At 36.7% G+C, this 17,157-nt stretch overlaps 1 protein-coding gene and 1 pseudogene across 2 annotated transcripts in view; both read left to right on the forward strand.

The window, feature by feature from the left end:
* Nucleotides 1-1,820: 1,820 nt before the first annotated feature.
* The window catches only part of LOC310726362 (hatching enzyme 1.2-like), a gene marked incomplete at its 3' end in the record, with an annotated part of 50,779 nt that continues 35,442 nt past the window's right edge, over nucleotides 1,821-17,157 (forward strand). The window contains exon 1 of the mRNA XM_083541881.1: nucleotides 1,821-1,854. Coding sequence (XP_083398007.1) covers nucleotides 1,824-1,854 — 31 coding nt within the window. The 5' untranslated portion in view covers nucleotides 1,821-1,823. The remainder of the gene's footprint in view (nucleotides 1,855-17,157) is intronic.
* Nucleotides 2,250-2,917, forward strand: LOC310726593 (hatching enzyme 1.2 pseudogene; annotated as a pseudogene). The gene is made up of 2 exons: nucleotides 2,250-2,391; nucleotides 2,530-2,917. The product of its transcript is annotated as a hatching enzyme 1.2 pseudogene (transcript).

Consider the following 17,157-nt stretch of genomic DNA (forward strand, 5'->3'; position numbering starts at 1 on the left):
TCGGCCCCCTTCAGAATGTCAGGTGCTGTCTCGGCCGCTTGTTATCGCTCATGCGTTTCCCGGTACGTGTCTTCCCACAGGCACTCTCTCACTTTTCTCTCTTGAGGGTGAATACCATTTTACTAAAGCAAGCTCCACACCTCTTCACTACAACCGCAACTGTGCCACCTACATCATCTGGAGCAGCTCAGATTAAAAACTTTCTAATAATATGACAAAAACATTTGAAAATTAATACAATACAACCTACTCACCAGAGATGCATACTCATAATTTGCACCACTCCTCAGTGGTACCGCTCATGGTGTCTTGCTTTTCTTGAAAATATATTTTTAAGTATTTCCGAGCCCAAATAAATTTCTCTTCTGTGTGCAGAGCACTACAGACATGTTTTGCCAGTCGAACTTGGCTGTAACAGTTTCGCTCTGACCAACCAATCAGAGGACGGAAAAATGCTGATGTTATTCTGTATTCTGTATCCTGTGAGGTAAATTTGAAATCTGATTGGTTAATGAAATAGATTTATTACTAATAGAGACTAAGGTAAAAAGGCCAGCAGTACTGATTGTGAAGGCCCTGGGCAGATTAGATTCACATGGCAGCACATAGAGGCTGAAATCTGATTGGACAAAAAATCTAACATCCACATACACATACTGGAAACAGTGCAGCCAAGAAAAACACTACTAAATGAAAAGAATAAACTGTTGGGAATAAATTAATACAATTTAATGGAACAAATATTAGAATTTAGGTTGTAAATGTAGGTCAGTGCTTCTGAGAGTGTTTAGGCCAGCAGACAGCCCACCACTGAACTAAAATCAGCTGACGTTGTTGCTCTTTTTAGGGAGTGGTTTGTATATTTAAAGGGCTTAATGTTTAACTCATAATAAACAGCCTAAAAATCCTACTATTTGCTTTCCAGAATCAATATCCAATCTTACCATGGTACAATAACATAGTAACCACAACCACATCTGCTCAGACTGACCACCAGAACACCAACTGTTCTGCCCACATCAGAGAGGCATCTGTAAGAAAAAAGAGATGTGTTACTATATTTGTTGAGGGAAAATAAATGAGTTGAGGAAGGAAAAGGGTAAAGCTTCACGTCATTAATAGTTCACAAGAAGAGTTGAATATGGCCAGTAATTCTACAGATTTCATTATAGCCAAAGCAGGAACTCCAACTGACTCTACCTGAACAATGAACTGGATATTTAAATAAATATAATGTGCAGATCCTGCTACTGTATAGTGAAAGAGAACAGATGCATTTAAACTGCGTTTCCTCCTTATCAATAGAGGATACATTTCTCTCCTTGTTAGAATGGAGAATTAGTCCAAAAACATGTTGTAAGATTTCCAGGTTGTTTATCTTGACGTAAACAGTAAGTCCTAAACATACACAAGTCACTTCCTTGGTATTGACACTACAACATAGACAAATAATCAAACATTAAGAGCTACACTCCGTCCATTAGTACAGAATCTCTAAACAATCTCCTGAATCCAGCACAGCTTCAGTACCGTATTAAAGTAAGTGTTGTTCAGAGGGTCCACCCTTTAGTTCCACACACTAGACAATGAACTCTAATGGCTTCCATTAATTCCTAAAATTCTACACCATGTTGTTTTGATGTGTTTCCATGTGTATAAAACGTCAGGTATGGCAGTATGCAGTCATCCAGCAACGGTGAAGGAGCATCCAGATCATCTCTACACACTGAAGCATCATGGAGTCCAGAGCTTCTCTCTCCATTATAGCCCTGATTCTTGGCTTCTCACAAGCGCTCTATCTTACCCAACCTGACGGGGAGGACATGACAACTAGGATTCTCACCATCAACAAAGGTCTGATAACTTGCTGATCTCAACCACACTTGATCAGCATCATTACTGCTATGTAAATTTGGGAATAGACCTGCTCTAAGATGTTTTCTTATGATTTTTTTTGATTAAATGTTGTGTGCATCAGTGACAGAAATTCAGGTGGCCAAAGATTTATTGGCAAGAACTGTATTTGATTCTAAATCATCAGCAGGTTATCTCTTTCTGTTTCTCTGTATGAAGGATCCAGTAAACTGCTGCTGGAGGGAGACATACTCGCAAAAAGAAGTAGGAACGCTCTGGTCTGCCTCTACAACAACTGTTTTTGGAAAAAGTCTTCAAATGGCTTGGTGAAGGTTCCTTACACATTGAGCTCATCACATCTTGAGGTACATCACATCTTTACTTATTTCTTATTAATGCATTGGCCATTTTCTTCACAGCTTCTTCTGATACAACTGTAATTGCAAATGCCATGGTGAGTTTCCACAACAAAACCTGCATTCGTTTTGTTCCCAGAACACGTGAAACTGACTACATCAAGATCGAGAGCAATGATGGGTGAGCTCCATTAACTTGTTTAACATTCCCTATTCATGCTTGTTATAACTTTGACGTTCTTTATACTTTATAAATTCTTTACTTGTATGTTGACATAAGTGTCAGTCAGTTCATTACATCTGCTCTCTTTCCTCTCAGCTGCTACTCTTACGTGGGCAAAACAGGCGGTTCTCAGGTCGTCTCTCTCAGCAGGTTCAGCTGTGTTTACCACGGCGTCGTCGAGCATGAGCTGAACCATGCACTCGGTTTCTACCACGAGCACGTTAGAAGCGACCGTGATAAATATGTCATCATTAACTGGAAAAACATTGACCCAGCAACAACATCTAATTTTGATTTGATGAACACCAATAACCTCAACACGACGTACGACTACTCCTCTGTGATGCACTATGGAAACACAGCTTTCTCCATCAATGGTCTGGACACCATCACCCCTACTCCTGATCCTGCTGTGATGATTGGACAGAGACAAGAGCTTTCCAGTATTGACATTAAGAGGATCAACATTCTCTACAAGTGCTGAACGTGTCCAGAATGTTTGCCTTGATTTAAATTTAAAATCGTATTGCAGTTAACATACAGCACACAGTGATGACATCACTCGCTGTGGTAACCAAGTATGTAATGATGCAATAAAATGGCTACAATCATGTTTGGCTTACTATGTACTTTAATTTCTTAAATCTAAACAACATAAATCTGTTTCCCACACTCATAAATCTACAACAATTATTGCCAAATCATCAATGTCTAACCCTGAATATCATTTGTCTTCAGTGAATTTATTAAATATCATTTGGTATCAGTTTTACAGGAACTTAGAGGTGTCTAATTACATTTAACATAATATATGGGCACAGTAGTTTTTCTCATGACTACATAAGAATAATAATCATGAAATTTATCAGTCAGGATTTACACTACATCAAAGCACAGAGACGGCGCTGGTTAAAGTGGTAAATAAACTGGTATTGGTCTCTGATCAGGGCTGTGCCTCATTAATCATGTTGCTTGATATTAATGAAGCATTTGAGACCTTGATAGAATACAACCCCGACTTCAAACAATTTGCGACACTGTGTAAAATGTAAATACTACCAGTATGCACTAATTTACAAATCTCATAAAGCCATATTTTATTCACAATAAAAGAGTGTGAAAGTGGGAAACTGTACCATGAAAACTAATTTTATGACTTATTTGGATCGAATCGATTTTGCAACCTTTTTTATTTATTATATTGATTTTTTTTTACCCCGAAAAATACAGAAGACAAAAAAAAAAAAAAAAAAAAAAAAAAAAAAAGGAGTTTAAAATACTCCTATTGCTCCTTTATCTAAATGAATCATTTGAGAATCGACTCAATTTTTGTGGATTTTGGTACAAGTGATGTCTCTATTTTATTTTTATTTTTTTAATTGTATTTCAGTTTGTGATACAAATTCTATCATATTAACATTTATTTCTAACCCTAATTATTTACCCTGAAAAATAGCCATTACATAAAGTCAACTCTCGCCTCTGGCACACCGCCAGACTCTACACTGGGATTTATTAATAATCAACAAAAAGACTACATACAAAATAGACTGCATTAACTAAAATCCATAAAGTAACATGCATTTGTGTGTGCATTCATGATAAATATGTTACTTTAGTGATTGATCAACTGATGCATAACAATTATGAGGATTCATAAAGAAAACTGACAGGAAAGATTTATTCTAATTCAAAATACAATATAATACTTTTGAATCATGAATAATTTAGTGTGTTTGAAGTGAACTTTTTTTGAAGTGTGCTTTTTATTTTCTGTTTCTTCCAGCTGCATTATACAACAACATTTGTTCTTATCTGTGATTGACTGATACACTGGTAAAAGGATTATCTTTAATCTGTGGTTTTATTCACTTCATATAAACCATTGTTAGGTTTTTGTACAGGCTTTCACTGACTCTGTATTACTGTGCTACGTCTCTAAGAGCGCAGTGATAGAGAGCAGAATGTGAGATCTTTAGACCTCTGATAGTAAGTTCAGTAGAGTCTCTGGTTGAGTCTGAATGTAATCGAGTGTCAGTGGCAGTGTCACCTACAATGAGTAAAAACTGTGGTGCGCTGTGAGGAGATTGTTTGTACCAGTAAAACAATATGTTAATGTTGCTTGACTCATATGAACTGTTTCATCATGTTCACATGAGCTCATGTGTCTGTTTCTTTTCCAAAAACATTGGCATTTTTGTCCACTGGCCAAATTTTATCTGCAAAACTGCCCACTGTGAAAAATAAATAATAATCACATTTGAGAATTGTGTATTTTTTATATATTTGTGTACATTCATAGAAATAAAAATAAAAAATATTAATGCAAACATGAAAATAATACAATACATTAAAAAGAGAATTGAATGTGAAAGTGAAGTACCTGTAACTACAGTGAGAATCAGTGTTGTGTATCTCACTATGTACAGTAAGGTGTAGAGTTGAGTCATTTCTGAACACAGCTCTGTGAGGATTCTGTATAATAGTGCTGTATGTGCTGAACTTTACACATGAGGAAACACGTCTCTAGAAAGCCACACCCAGGAAGTGCTGATGTAAAATTATTTTTCCATCAACAATATATGAACCATAATAGGTTAATATCATATAATATCATATAATAATAACAACCATAATATCCTAAATAAAGATCATAACAAACACATGAAATTTTGCTTCATGGAGAAAATCGAATCATTTGAGAAAACACAACAAACAGTTATTTACATAAAACATAGACATGAAATCCACAAACTTAAGGAAAACAATGACTGTCCAGGAAGGATAAAAACAAGCAGATGAGAACATCCAGACAACACTAATTAGGTGAAATAGGAAACAGATGTGGGTGATAAGTGTAGCATGTGACTCCTTCTTTATTTATTTTTTTTATCAAATAATTAAACTAAATGTAAAATGTAGATAATTCAGTTATTTTAGAGATTTGTTCAGAAACTTAACACACATCATAAACTTTCTAAATAAATCTCTAAATTATAAACGAAAAAACAACGCAAAAAAGCAAACATACAAACAACTAATAATAAATATTTACTTCCACCTACAAGTCATAAACACATTGCTAACGTATTCAAACCCAGGAGCAATTTAAAGTCAGGAATCCATCTACTAGGAGCAGCTTAACACCACAGTCTAATATTGATAATATTTCCTCCAACTTACCACACATGCAACAATGTGATGAAAGTGTGACATTCACAGTGAAAAGAAATCACACTTCAGCCCTGAACACAATTCTAGCTCTGATTTCTCAGTCAGCATTACATGATAGGCAGCTCTCAGGGATGTTTTCATGAGAAAGAGGGATTTGAGGATGAGGTGCACTTCAGCAGGAATCTCTCCAGGTTAATGATGGTGTGTGTGTGTGTGTGTGTGTGTGTGTGTGTGTGTGTGTGTGTGTGTGTGTGTGTGTGCTGAAGTAACTGTCAGTTTGTGTGCAGTTCTGTGTTTTCACCCCGTGTCTGTGTGGGTTTCTAAAAAACATGACTATAGAAAATTTGCTATTATAAATTGAAGTGTGAATGAGAGTGTGAAAGGGTTTGTGCATTAAGTTTTGCAAAGGACTGATATCTCATTCAGGGTGTATTCACACCTCACACTCTGGAGATCCTGGGACAGGCATTTCCACTGAAATGACTAATGTAGAGTATTTACTAAAGAATTAATGTTGTTTCTTAACATGCAGCATGTACCTACAATATATTCTCTTTATAAACATGAGAGAGAGAGAGAATACCTAAAAAGGGTATTTAAACCTCTCCAAATATTTGTCAGAACTTGCTTTAATATACTTTAACAAAACTGTGTCAGGGTTTTTGTACAGTGCAGCTGGATTTCCTGTCACTGAAGAGGTACTGTAGGTCTTCACCTGTCATTTGAAGACACACAGTGACTCAGCTGTTTGAACATCTAGGAAAAGTTCATTCCACAACTTCTTTGCCAGAACAGAAAAGAGTCTTGATGTACATCTACCACTTACCCTGAGAGATGATGGGACCAGTCGAGCAGTGCTGGAATAATTACTAGTCTAAATAAATTTAATTCCACACAGTTTAGAGCAGTAACACCGGACACAATAGATCTGGAAATGTCATTAAATATATTTTGGAGCATTTAAGATGTAAATATATTTGTAGACTGTTGTGATGAAAATTGTAGAGTTACTCCTTTATTATTCTTTTATCTTTCTTCCAGCTGCATCTGTTGCTACAAATGTTGTTTGTGTCTGTGGTTAACTGAAATTTGATAAAATGAACACCTTTAATCTGTTGTGGTTTTAGAAGCTTCCTATTCCATTGTTAGGTTTTTGTAAAGGCTTTCAGTGACTCTGTATTACTGTGCTCCTACTCTTAGAGCGCAGTGATAGAGAGCAGAATCTGAGAGCTTTAGACCTCTGATAGTAAGTTCAGTAGAGTCTCTGGATGTTTGTGTCTGTAATCGAGTGTCAGTAGGAGTGCTCGCAGAACTATAAGACCTTGCGCCTTTATACAGTAAAAACTGTGGCTCATTGTTAGGATATTGTTTGTACCAGTAAAGACGAATGTTTTCACTGCTTGATTCATATGAACATTTCAGCGTAACAGTGTCTGTTTCATTTCCTATAATATTGGCATCTTCATCTGTCGGCCCAATTTTATCTGCAAAACTGCCTGCTGTAAAGAAGAAAATATGAATGAATAAAAGTGACATAAAATGAATCTCTTTTGTAAACAAAACCAAAACAACTAATAAATTAATGTTTGAAAATACATTTGGTGTTCTATAATACAACTAATTAACAAATGAGTGTTAATTACCTGTAACTACAGTAAGAACCAGTGGTGTGTATCTCACTATGTACAGTAAGTTGTAGAGTTGAGTCATTTCTGAACACAGCTCTGTGAGGATTCTGTGTAATAGTGCTGTATGTGATGAACTAGAAAGATCATGTCACTCACTTGAGGGAACACGTCTCTAGAAGACCACACCCAGGAAGTGTTGCTGTTGTTGTAAAACACTGTACAGATCATCAGCAACAGTAGTGACACTTTCTAACTTTTATCCTCCATAAATAATTTCTGTTATACTAACATTATTATGATGAAAGGAGGATGATAATATTTATAATATAATAATATTTATTAATTTGCCCACACACCCATCAACATACACAACTAAAAGTTCACCTTTGATTTGATGAGTTCAGTTCAATTTACCTGCAATTTGCTATTTTAAGTTTATTTTAATATACTTTTAAATTCCCATTCAGAGATGTTAAAATTATGTCTAGATTCCGAGGCTCCCACATAGAAAGTAAGGAGTTAATAGTAATTTGAGCACAAAGACATTGTGAGTTTGTCATACAGCTGTGTGAGATTTACATGTGCTATAAGGAGTATTAGTGTCTTACAGGTTCATGTAAATACAATATGTCTTGTTGAAATACAACCACAAACTGTGTTCACATTTAACTGTTGGAACACAATAGAATATAATAACAAGTATATTTAAATCCTGTCAAGTCACAATCTAAGGGAAAAAACTGAACGCGTTTTAAAGCAGGGGGTTAAATTCATATAATTACAGAATTTTTTTTTATCCACTTGGCCACATTCTCCCAGTTTACCCTAAAATATGGGCTGCTGGAAATAAGAAGTTATTTTGTCATTCACAAAACATGACAGTAAGTTAACACAGCAGTAATATAAAATCATGTTCAATTCTTTCAATATGGTGTAAATATTAAACACAAAAAAAATCATCTTAAAAATGTAATTGGATTTGCTGACTGACTTTGCTTTTAATAAAATTACACATTCTATACAGATTTATAGAGTGTCGTCTGAGTAAAATAAGGGTTGAAAAGCAACCAGGTTGTTTAGCAGAATAACTAAAATGAGTAGAGGTTTTTGTACAGTGCAGTTGGATTTCCTGTCACTGTAGACCTCAGAGCACAGTACAGTGGTACCTTATCATACGAGTTTAATTCGTTCTGTAACCTTGCTCGTATTTCAAAGCAGATTTCCCCATTGAAAATAATTGAAATGCCATTAATCCGTTCCAGCCCCCAAAATGCCACCCCAGTTGTTTTTGTTACGTGTTTTTGAATGAGAAATTATAAAAACATAATAAAAGAGAATGTAAAGATATAATAAGGTTTTATTCAGTGTATTTTTCTTGGAGTTGAGACCACTTGAGCTAACGAAAACGCCGGGGTTTGAATCAGTTGTTTTGTATTTGCAGGACAGAGTAACATTATTACCTTCATCTACAGCTTTATGAGTGAAAAGTGGCTCTATTGAATCTGCCATGGAGTCACCTGTCATAGAGAAGAGAAGAGAACAAAATAAGCTTTTAAACTTTTACATAATAAAGCCAAAACCTGTCAAAAGTCTGATTTACACATTCACCGAAAAATCACTATTAACATTTCTGAGTAACAAAAAGTCAGTGTGTAACTCACCTAGTGAAAGCCACAGACACATGAATATAACAGTGAACATAATGAATTGTTTTAGCTGAATGAAAATATTCTTTCTGTCTTTTTGTACTCTAATATATGAACATCATAAAGGTTCATGAAGCTCCACCTCACAGTATCAAATAGCACCAGTGTTACTGACAGATCAAACACAAATTGAAAACAGGTTTTTCTGTTATATTATAAACAGAAATTATATATTTTTTTTGCCTATTAAACATAAACTAACAATTACACTATGAAATATTTTAGTTGTGTATTTTAGTGATTTATTTGGGATCTCAGCTATAACATATTGTCAGGGACTCACTCTGTGTTTGTTCTACCAATTAGTCTGGAGAACATCACTGGACCTTATGACTACCATGCTTATGGACGATCTCGTTGAAGATTCACTCTATGGATTTATCTCGTTAAGGAACTACCCTGTGGATTTATCATATGAACTACTCTTTGCTGGTGTATCCTGTGATCCCATGTTTATAGCTGGTTTGGTTTCTGTACGTTCCCTTCCTCCTTAAACGCACCTCTGTTCTGTTGAACTTCGGCTTCTGCTCGTTCTTCCAGCCTGACCGAACAACAGACCAATACAGACTGGGAATAAAGAAAACTAAAACAGCGTTACCTTGCTATGGATTCCCAGCCTAAGGAATCTGATTATCCCGTGAGGGAGCTCACCAACGCTCTCTGGGATGCTTTCGTGTCGGCCACCTCCAGCCAAGCTGCACCACTGCTCAGTAGCCCAATGGCTCTTCCGGCCGTTTTTTTCGGAAACACGGCCGAGTGTTGCGGCTTCCTGTTTCAGGTATCTCTATACATTGAAATGCAACCCCAGCTATTTCCCTCTGAGCGAGCCCGGGTCGCATTTCTGATCTCTCTGCTCGCTGGACGTGCATTGGCTTGGGCAAGAGCGCTCTGGAGCGCGGAGAGCCCGGCTATCACGTCATTTGCCGCATTCACAACTCGCTCCCACAGATTGTCTCCCTAGGAGCGAGAACGCCGGCTGGCGTCTAGAGCTTGCCTATATTGTGGAGACCTTGGACACAGAATCGCCCAATGCCCAGCACGTCCTCCTTGACGGATGGTGAGTACTGTTGACTTTCCCTCCGACATTTCGTATCTTTTCAAGCTTACCGTATCCCTGACAACCCCTTCTCACGCTCTGTCTCCGCCTTAGTCGACCGCAGCGCCGCGGGGAACTTCATTTCCCAGGCGTGCCTAAACCGCCTCCGGAGTGCTTGGACCAACCCTCGGTCTACTCAGTACGGGAGGTATTGGACTCGCGTCATCAGGGTGGCAGTCTGGAGTACCTGGTGGACTGGCTACGGCCCTAAGGAGCGGTCGTGGGTGGCCAGACAGGACGTCCTTGACCCGGTGCTCATTGAGGAGTTTCATGCGCCCTATCCACATTGTCCTGTGCCCGGGGCCGGCCTGGCCCAGGCGTCGGGTCTGGGCGTCGAGAGCTGCCCCTGGGGGAGGGGGTACTGTCAGGGATCCACCAGCCACCTTCACTTGAACCACACATTCCTCCTAGCAGCTCCCCGTCCTACTAATCACACACACCTGACACTCATCACCTCACACACTACATAAGCACACACTTCCAAGCACTCCCCGTCTGTTCTACCGATTAGTCTGGAGAACATCACTTAACCTTATGACTACCATTCTTATGGACTATCTCGTTGAGGATCTACCCTCTAAATTTATCATATGAACTACTCTTTGCTGGTTTATCCTGTGTTCCCATGTTTATAGCTGGTGTTTCTCTACAATCCCTTCCTCATTAAACGCACCTCTGTTCTGTTGAACTTCAGCCTCTGCTTGTTCTTCCAGCCTAACACAAGCACAGGAATATAAACTAAGTGGGTATTTTTAATCACTTTCTCTCTTAACCACCAAAGGTATTGAGTATCACCTTGATATTTTTTTTTTTTTGTGCACACACACATAATGTATGTGCACAAGAAGCTAACAACCGGCAGTGACAATGATAATCACTTTATCAATATTTCTCATTTATGTAATTTGCATTCTCATATATACATTCGAATCTGATAATGTTCTTGGTGTGGAGTGACTCACTTTTATTTGTTTTAGGTATTTCTGAGACTGGAGACATACCAGGAGCAAAGCCGTTCTATTCATGTGCAAGCGGTTCCTTTTTGGATTTCGAACATTCAGTGGAGGATGCAGAAATGATCTGTCCAGTTATTCTGTAGCACTTCCTGAAACTAGAGGAAGATTAGGATCACAGCCTTTCTAAATGTGAAACCACATCCAGCAGCTTTGATTCTAATAAAAAAAAATTCTGGCAGCACTTTATTTTGATTTATTTTAGTTTCCATTGGTTAGGTGGGGAAGATTCCAGGTCCGACCTCCAACTGCTGGAGGGCCTGGACCATCCCTTTATGTTAATTTTATGATTTGCTGCCTAGTTCATGTGTACCCTTGCTCTCTTTTGCTTCAATAAAATATATGGATTTTTGACTGACTTGTGGGCTTCTTTAAATTAAAGGTATTTATCCTACTTGGAAAGGTGCTGCTCTCATTTCTCCTCATTTATTTATTGGTCAAACAAAGTGGGAGTGTCCCATATGACATAGCTTTAGTGTAACTTTAATTTTCGTTTGTGTGGTGGCAGCAGGTCAGACTTATTTTAGAAAATAAGACAAGATTTAGAAAAAGAGGTTGCCAGTGAGATTACACACAACCCAATAGCCCTTTCCCAAGGATGGACTTTAAGAAGCTACCTCACTAACAAAAACCGACTACTCCACCCTGGGGGCTTATCTTCCAGAGAATCGCCCTTCACAGAGAAATAATATTCAAAGCACCCAGGTTTGACTACAGCTGAGTCATGACATGAGCGAAAGCATACATAAAAGCATAATTAGTGTTTATAATGAAACTATATTAATTTAAAACAAAAATTTGACTTTTATTATTGTTTATTTAGTATTACATCTTTATACCATCACAATCACTAGTAGAGATCATTATTTAGCTTAAACATTTATTTTAAATATTTCCCTTTTTCTTTTATGTATATAGCACTTATAACTGTGGACATTGTCCCATAGCAGCTTTAAATAAATTAATTCATGAAAATATACATATGTAATTCATAAATTTGTCCCTATGTTTATTCACAATAGGGAAAATTCTCGATTGATATACCCATATACCCATATGTAAGATGATGATGATTGTTGATATCTAAAACCAAATGCACATCAAATCCTGAAACTAAGACCGAGAAGTAATTACAAACTAAGGATACCATCAGCATAAACCTCTGTTGGGAGGAATTATATCAAACTTAACACGAAGATATAAAACAAACAGCATCAACAAGTTCTAGTTAAAGTCTTACAGGAAGAGGTGCCGTCAATCTTCACTTGTCATTTGAAGACAGACAGTGACTGAGTGCAAAAAAGAGTCTTGATGTATATCTACAACTTACCCTGAGAGATGGTTGGACCAGTCGAGCAGTGCTGAAATAATTACTTGTCTGACTTCATCCTTCTATTCTATTTTTTGCAAACTGTTAAACACCACAGTTTTACAACAATCAGATAATGATGTCATAAACAACACCTACTGATGCTTGTTTTACATCCTCTTATTACATTGAAAATTAAATGAATAATTATGGAATTTAAAACTTCCTTTAACATTTAATTATTTATATATATATATTTTTTAGAAATTAATTATTATTTGTATTCATTTATTTATCTGTTTATGTATGTGTTTGTTTCTGCATGTGTGGTTTCCACTGTGAAGCATGAAGGAGGGTGTGTGATGGTGTGGAGCTGCTTTGCTGTGACACTGTTGGTGATTTAATCAACACTGAGGGCACATTTAAACTGCATGACTCCCACAGAGAATGTGTGTCCAAACTTTTAACTGGTACTGTATATACAAGTACATAATAAACACATGAACCAATGAACAATGAATGATGAACAATGAATGGATGGAAATTGATTACAGTTCGTTACAGGAAAAAAAGGGAAAACATTCCTGAATTTATACAATACAGATCTGGAAGTGTCATTAAATATATTTTGGAGTATTTAAAATGTAGATATATTTGTACACTGCTGTGATGAAAATGTGTTAATCCCTAATTATTATTTTATCTTCTTCCAGCTGCATCTGTTGCTATAAATGTTGTTTGTGTCTGTGGTTAACTGAAATTTGATAAAATAAACACCTTTAATCTGTTGTGGTTTTAGAAGCTTCCTATTCCATTGTTAGGTTTTTGTAAAGGCTTTCAGAGACTCTGTATTACTGTGCTCCTACTCTTAGAGCGCAGTGATAGAGAGCAGAATCTGAGAGCTTTAGACCTCTGATAGTAAGTTCAGTAGAGTCTCTGGATGTTTGTGTCTGTAATCGAGTGTCAGTAGGAGTGCTCGCAGAACTTAGTGACCTTGCGCCTTTATACAATAAAAACTGTGGCTCATTGTTAGGATATTGTTTGTACCAGTAAAGACGAATGTTTTCACTGCTTGATTCATATGAACATTTCAGAGTAACAGTTTCTGTTTCATTTCTTATAATGTTGGCATCTTCATCTGTCGGCCCAATTTTATCTGCAAAACTGCCTGCTGTAAAGAAGAAAATATGAATGAATAAAAGTGACATAAAATGAATCTCTTTTGTAAACAAAACCAAAACAAACAATAAACTAATATTGAAAATGCATTTGGTGTTCTATAATAAAACTAATAAAAAAATGAATATGAAGTACCTGTAACTACAGTGAGAATCAGTGTTGTGTATCTCACTATGTACAGTAAGGTGTAGAGTTGAGTCATTTCTGAACACAGCTCTGTGAGGATTCTGTATAATAGTGCTGTATGTGCTGAACTTTACACATGAGGGAACACGTCTCTAGAAGACCCCACCCAGGAAGTGCTGCTGTTGTAGTGTAACTGTGTACAGATCATCACTTCACAGTATCAGTGACTGTGAACATTTAAAGTTAAATTGTAGGTTTTATGCAACTTTGACTTCATGGAGAAATTCTCATTGTATTTTTAATCTATGTTGAGAGATTTGCTTAATTCACACTCACATCACAAAAACAAGCACATTTGAATTAACAAAAATCACTTTAATGGTACTTTTTATTAATTTATCTTGTATAAAGGAAATAGTGTAGTTTAGTGTATAAAAATTACATTTGAGTTATTTTTAGTTTGAGGGAGTATATTAAAATAATTCATAAATAATCAGTATTAAAATGGGGCTTAAAAGTAAATTCCAGCAGACTAGCACTTATTTACCCTGTTTGTTTTATGTCATTATGTATTAAAAAGAAAGTGTGCTAAAATTCCTCCCTACAGACTTTTTACCCTGATGGTATCCTCAGTTTGAAACCTAGTGAACCAGTCTCGATTTATTTATTCATAGAGCCTTCAATACACTTTTGTTCATCTCTCTGGATAAGGGAATCTGATAAATGCTCTAACTGTATATTTGTGAATGTAATGTGATTGATGTGTATTTGCCATCTTTAATCACTTTTTATTTTATTTTTTTTGTTCCATTCAGCTGCATCTGTTACCACAAATGCTGTTTGTGTCTGTGGTTTACTGATAACAAGTAGGTAAAGAAAAAATCTTTGATGGGTTTTTGTGCAGCCTTTCACTGACTCTGTATTACTGTGCTCCTACTCTTAGAGCGCAGTGATAGAGAGCAGAATCTGAGAGCTTTAGACCTCTGATAGTAAGTTCAGTAGAGTCTCTGGTAGTTTTGGACTCTAATCGATGATCATCAGGAGTGCTACCCTGACTAGATCGTGATCTTGCACCTTTATACAGTAAAAACTGTGGTGTGCTGTTAGGATATTGTTTGTACCAGTAAAGCCAAATGTATTCATTACTTGTCTCATATGAACATTTCAGAGTAACACTTTCTGTTTCCTTCCCATTGGCATCTTCATCTGTTGGGCCAATTTTATCTGCCAAACTGCCTGCTGTAAAGAAAATAATTAAGAAGTAAATTTATCAAGTAGGTTTGTAAGCACACTATAACAAATCATTTCTAATAAAAAGAAATAAATAGTATAAAACTTCAAACATAAATATGAAAAAGAAAACTGAATTTACAGAGGAATATGAATGACCTGTAGCTACAGTGAGAATCAGTGGTGTGTATCTCACTATGTACAGTAAGGTGTAGAGTTGAGTCATTTCTGAACACAGCTCTGTGAGGATTCTGTATAATAGTGCTGTATGTGCTGAACTTTACACATGAAGGAACACGTCTCTAGAAGGCCACACCCAGGAAGTGCTGCTGTTGTAGTATAACTTTATACAGATCATCACTTTACAGTATCAGTGACAGTGAACTGAGTCTCCAATACAACACACATTTAGTCCACTGTCCATGATCAACACACTGCATTGTGAAGTCAGACGTACACTTCTATACTCTTACACATATCTTTCGGAGTTAGAGGCTGTGCTCTGTTTCAACATAAAAATCACAAAAATATGGGACTGATTAATTTTATTTTTGGGATACTTTTTCAGAATGGAATATTGGTTGAATATCATGAATCTATCAAGTAATATGTGTCTAAAATGAATGAACAGATGCAGGTGGAGATGGAAAATTACCCACATGATTTCGATCTTCTGAAACTTTCTCCATACAACCACATAACCACCGCTTTGAAAGTATTGGAACTGCAAGGGCCAATTCTTAAAGAGAATTTGCTTATATATTAAAACATAAATTTTGAAGAACAATAAGAAACTATTTTTTTTATTAAAACATGTTACTGACCTGATGCCAATGAAATAATTAATTGCTCAATGTTCCTCCAGCTGTCTTTTTTTAGTAACACTTAATTTTTCATCATTTTTTTGTTGCCCCGGTTCCATAAACAGGTTTTCTGACATGTTCCAGCCTTCAAATGCATCCACACATTACAACAACATAAACATTTCTTTTTTTCATTATTTAGGATGGTGACTAACCAGATCATCATGTTTAGGTTTCAGAACAAATGTATGGCATCCACATAAAGTTTGTGTGGAATAAAAAAGATTTACCATTTTTTTTATTAATTTTTAAAAAAAATTATATATACAGTGGTACCCCGTTTATCGACCTTAATCCGTTCCTTAAAGCCGGTCGAAATGCGAAAAGGTCGAAGAGCGAATGTACAATATACAAGCACTAAATTGTTATATTAACCGCTAAATAACACTATATTGTTCACAAACCGAAGTTTCATTTACGATAGATGCTCTCTCCATGAAGGCTGAGACGAGACTGGGAAGATCCTTTCCCTCACTCCACATGGGTCGGGGTAAAACAAAGGTCGACAAGCGGGCATTTGGTCGTTCAGCAGGCGCAAATTTCGGTCGAAAAACTGTTCGCTAAGCGAAAAGGTCGATATCCTAGCAGGTCGATAAGCGGAATACCACTGTACATATTTATAGAGTGAGAAAATAGACTTTATTTGTCACATATACATTTCACAGTGAAATTCTTCTTTTCACATATCCCAGTTTTTCAGAACCTGGGGTCCGTGCGCAGGGTCAACCACAACACAGCGTCCCTGGAGCACAGAGGATTAAGGGCCTTGCTCAAGGGCCCAGGAGTGGCAGCTTGACGATAACGGGGCTTGAACCCCCAACCTTCCATTTAATAACCTAAAGCCTTAACCACTGAGCTCCATGGAGAAGTGAAACACAGGCCAAAATATGAAACTGAAAGTAATTCTAAAGAGTACACAGCAGTAACACCTGATCCCTCTATTCATTTATTTCTTTTAGCTGCATATGTTACCACAACTACTGTTTGTGTCTGTGGGTAAATAATACGTTGCTAAAGTGAGTAGCTCTGATCCGCTGTGGTTTAAAAATGTACTGTGTATCATTATTATGTTTTGTACAGCTTTTGCTTGACTCTGTGTTATGCTACGTATTTAAGAGCGCAGCGATAGAGAGCAGAATCTAAAAGCTTTAGACCTCCAATAGAAAGTTTAGTAGAGTCTCTGGTTGTTGTTGACTCTAATCCAGTTGGATTATATTGGTTTATTGCTGATCTTGAGCCTTTAAACTGTAAAAACGGTGGTGCACAGTTGGGATATTGTTTATACCAGTAAAGCCGAATGTGTTCACTGCCTGAATCATAGAAACATTTCAGAGTAACAGTTTCTGTTTTATGTCTGACAATGTTGATGTCTTTCGGCCCAATTGTATCTGCAAAAATGG

This window comes from Silurus aristotelis (genome assembly GCF_946808225.1).
Source record: "Silurus aristotelis genome assembly, chromosome: 5".
NCBI lineage: Eukaryota > Metazoa > Chordata > Actinopteri > Siluriformes > Siluridae > Silurus > Silurus aristotelis.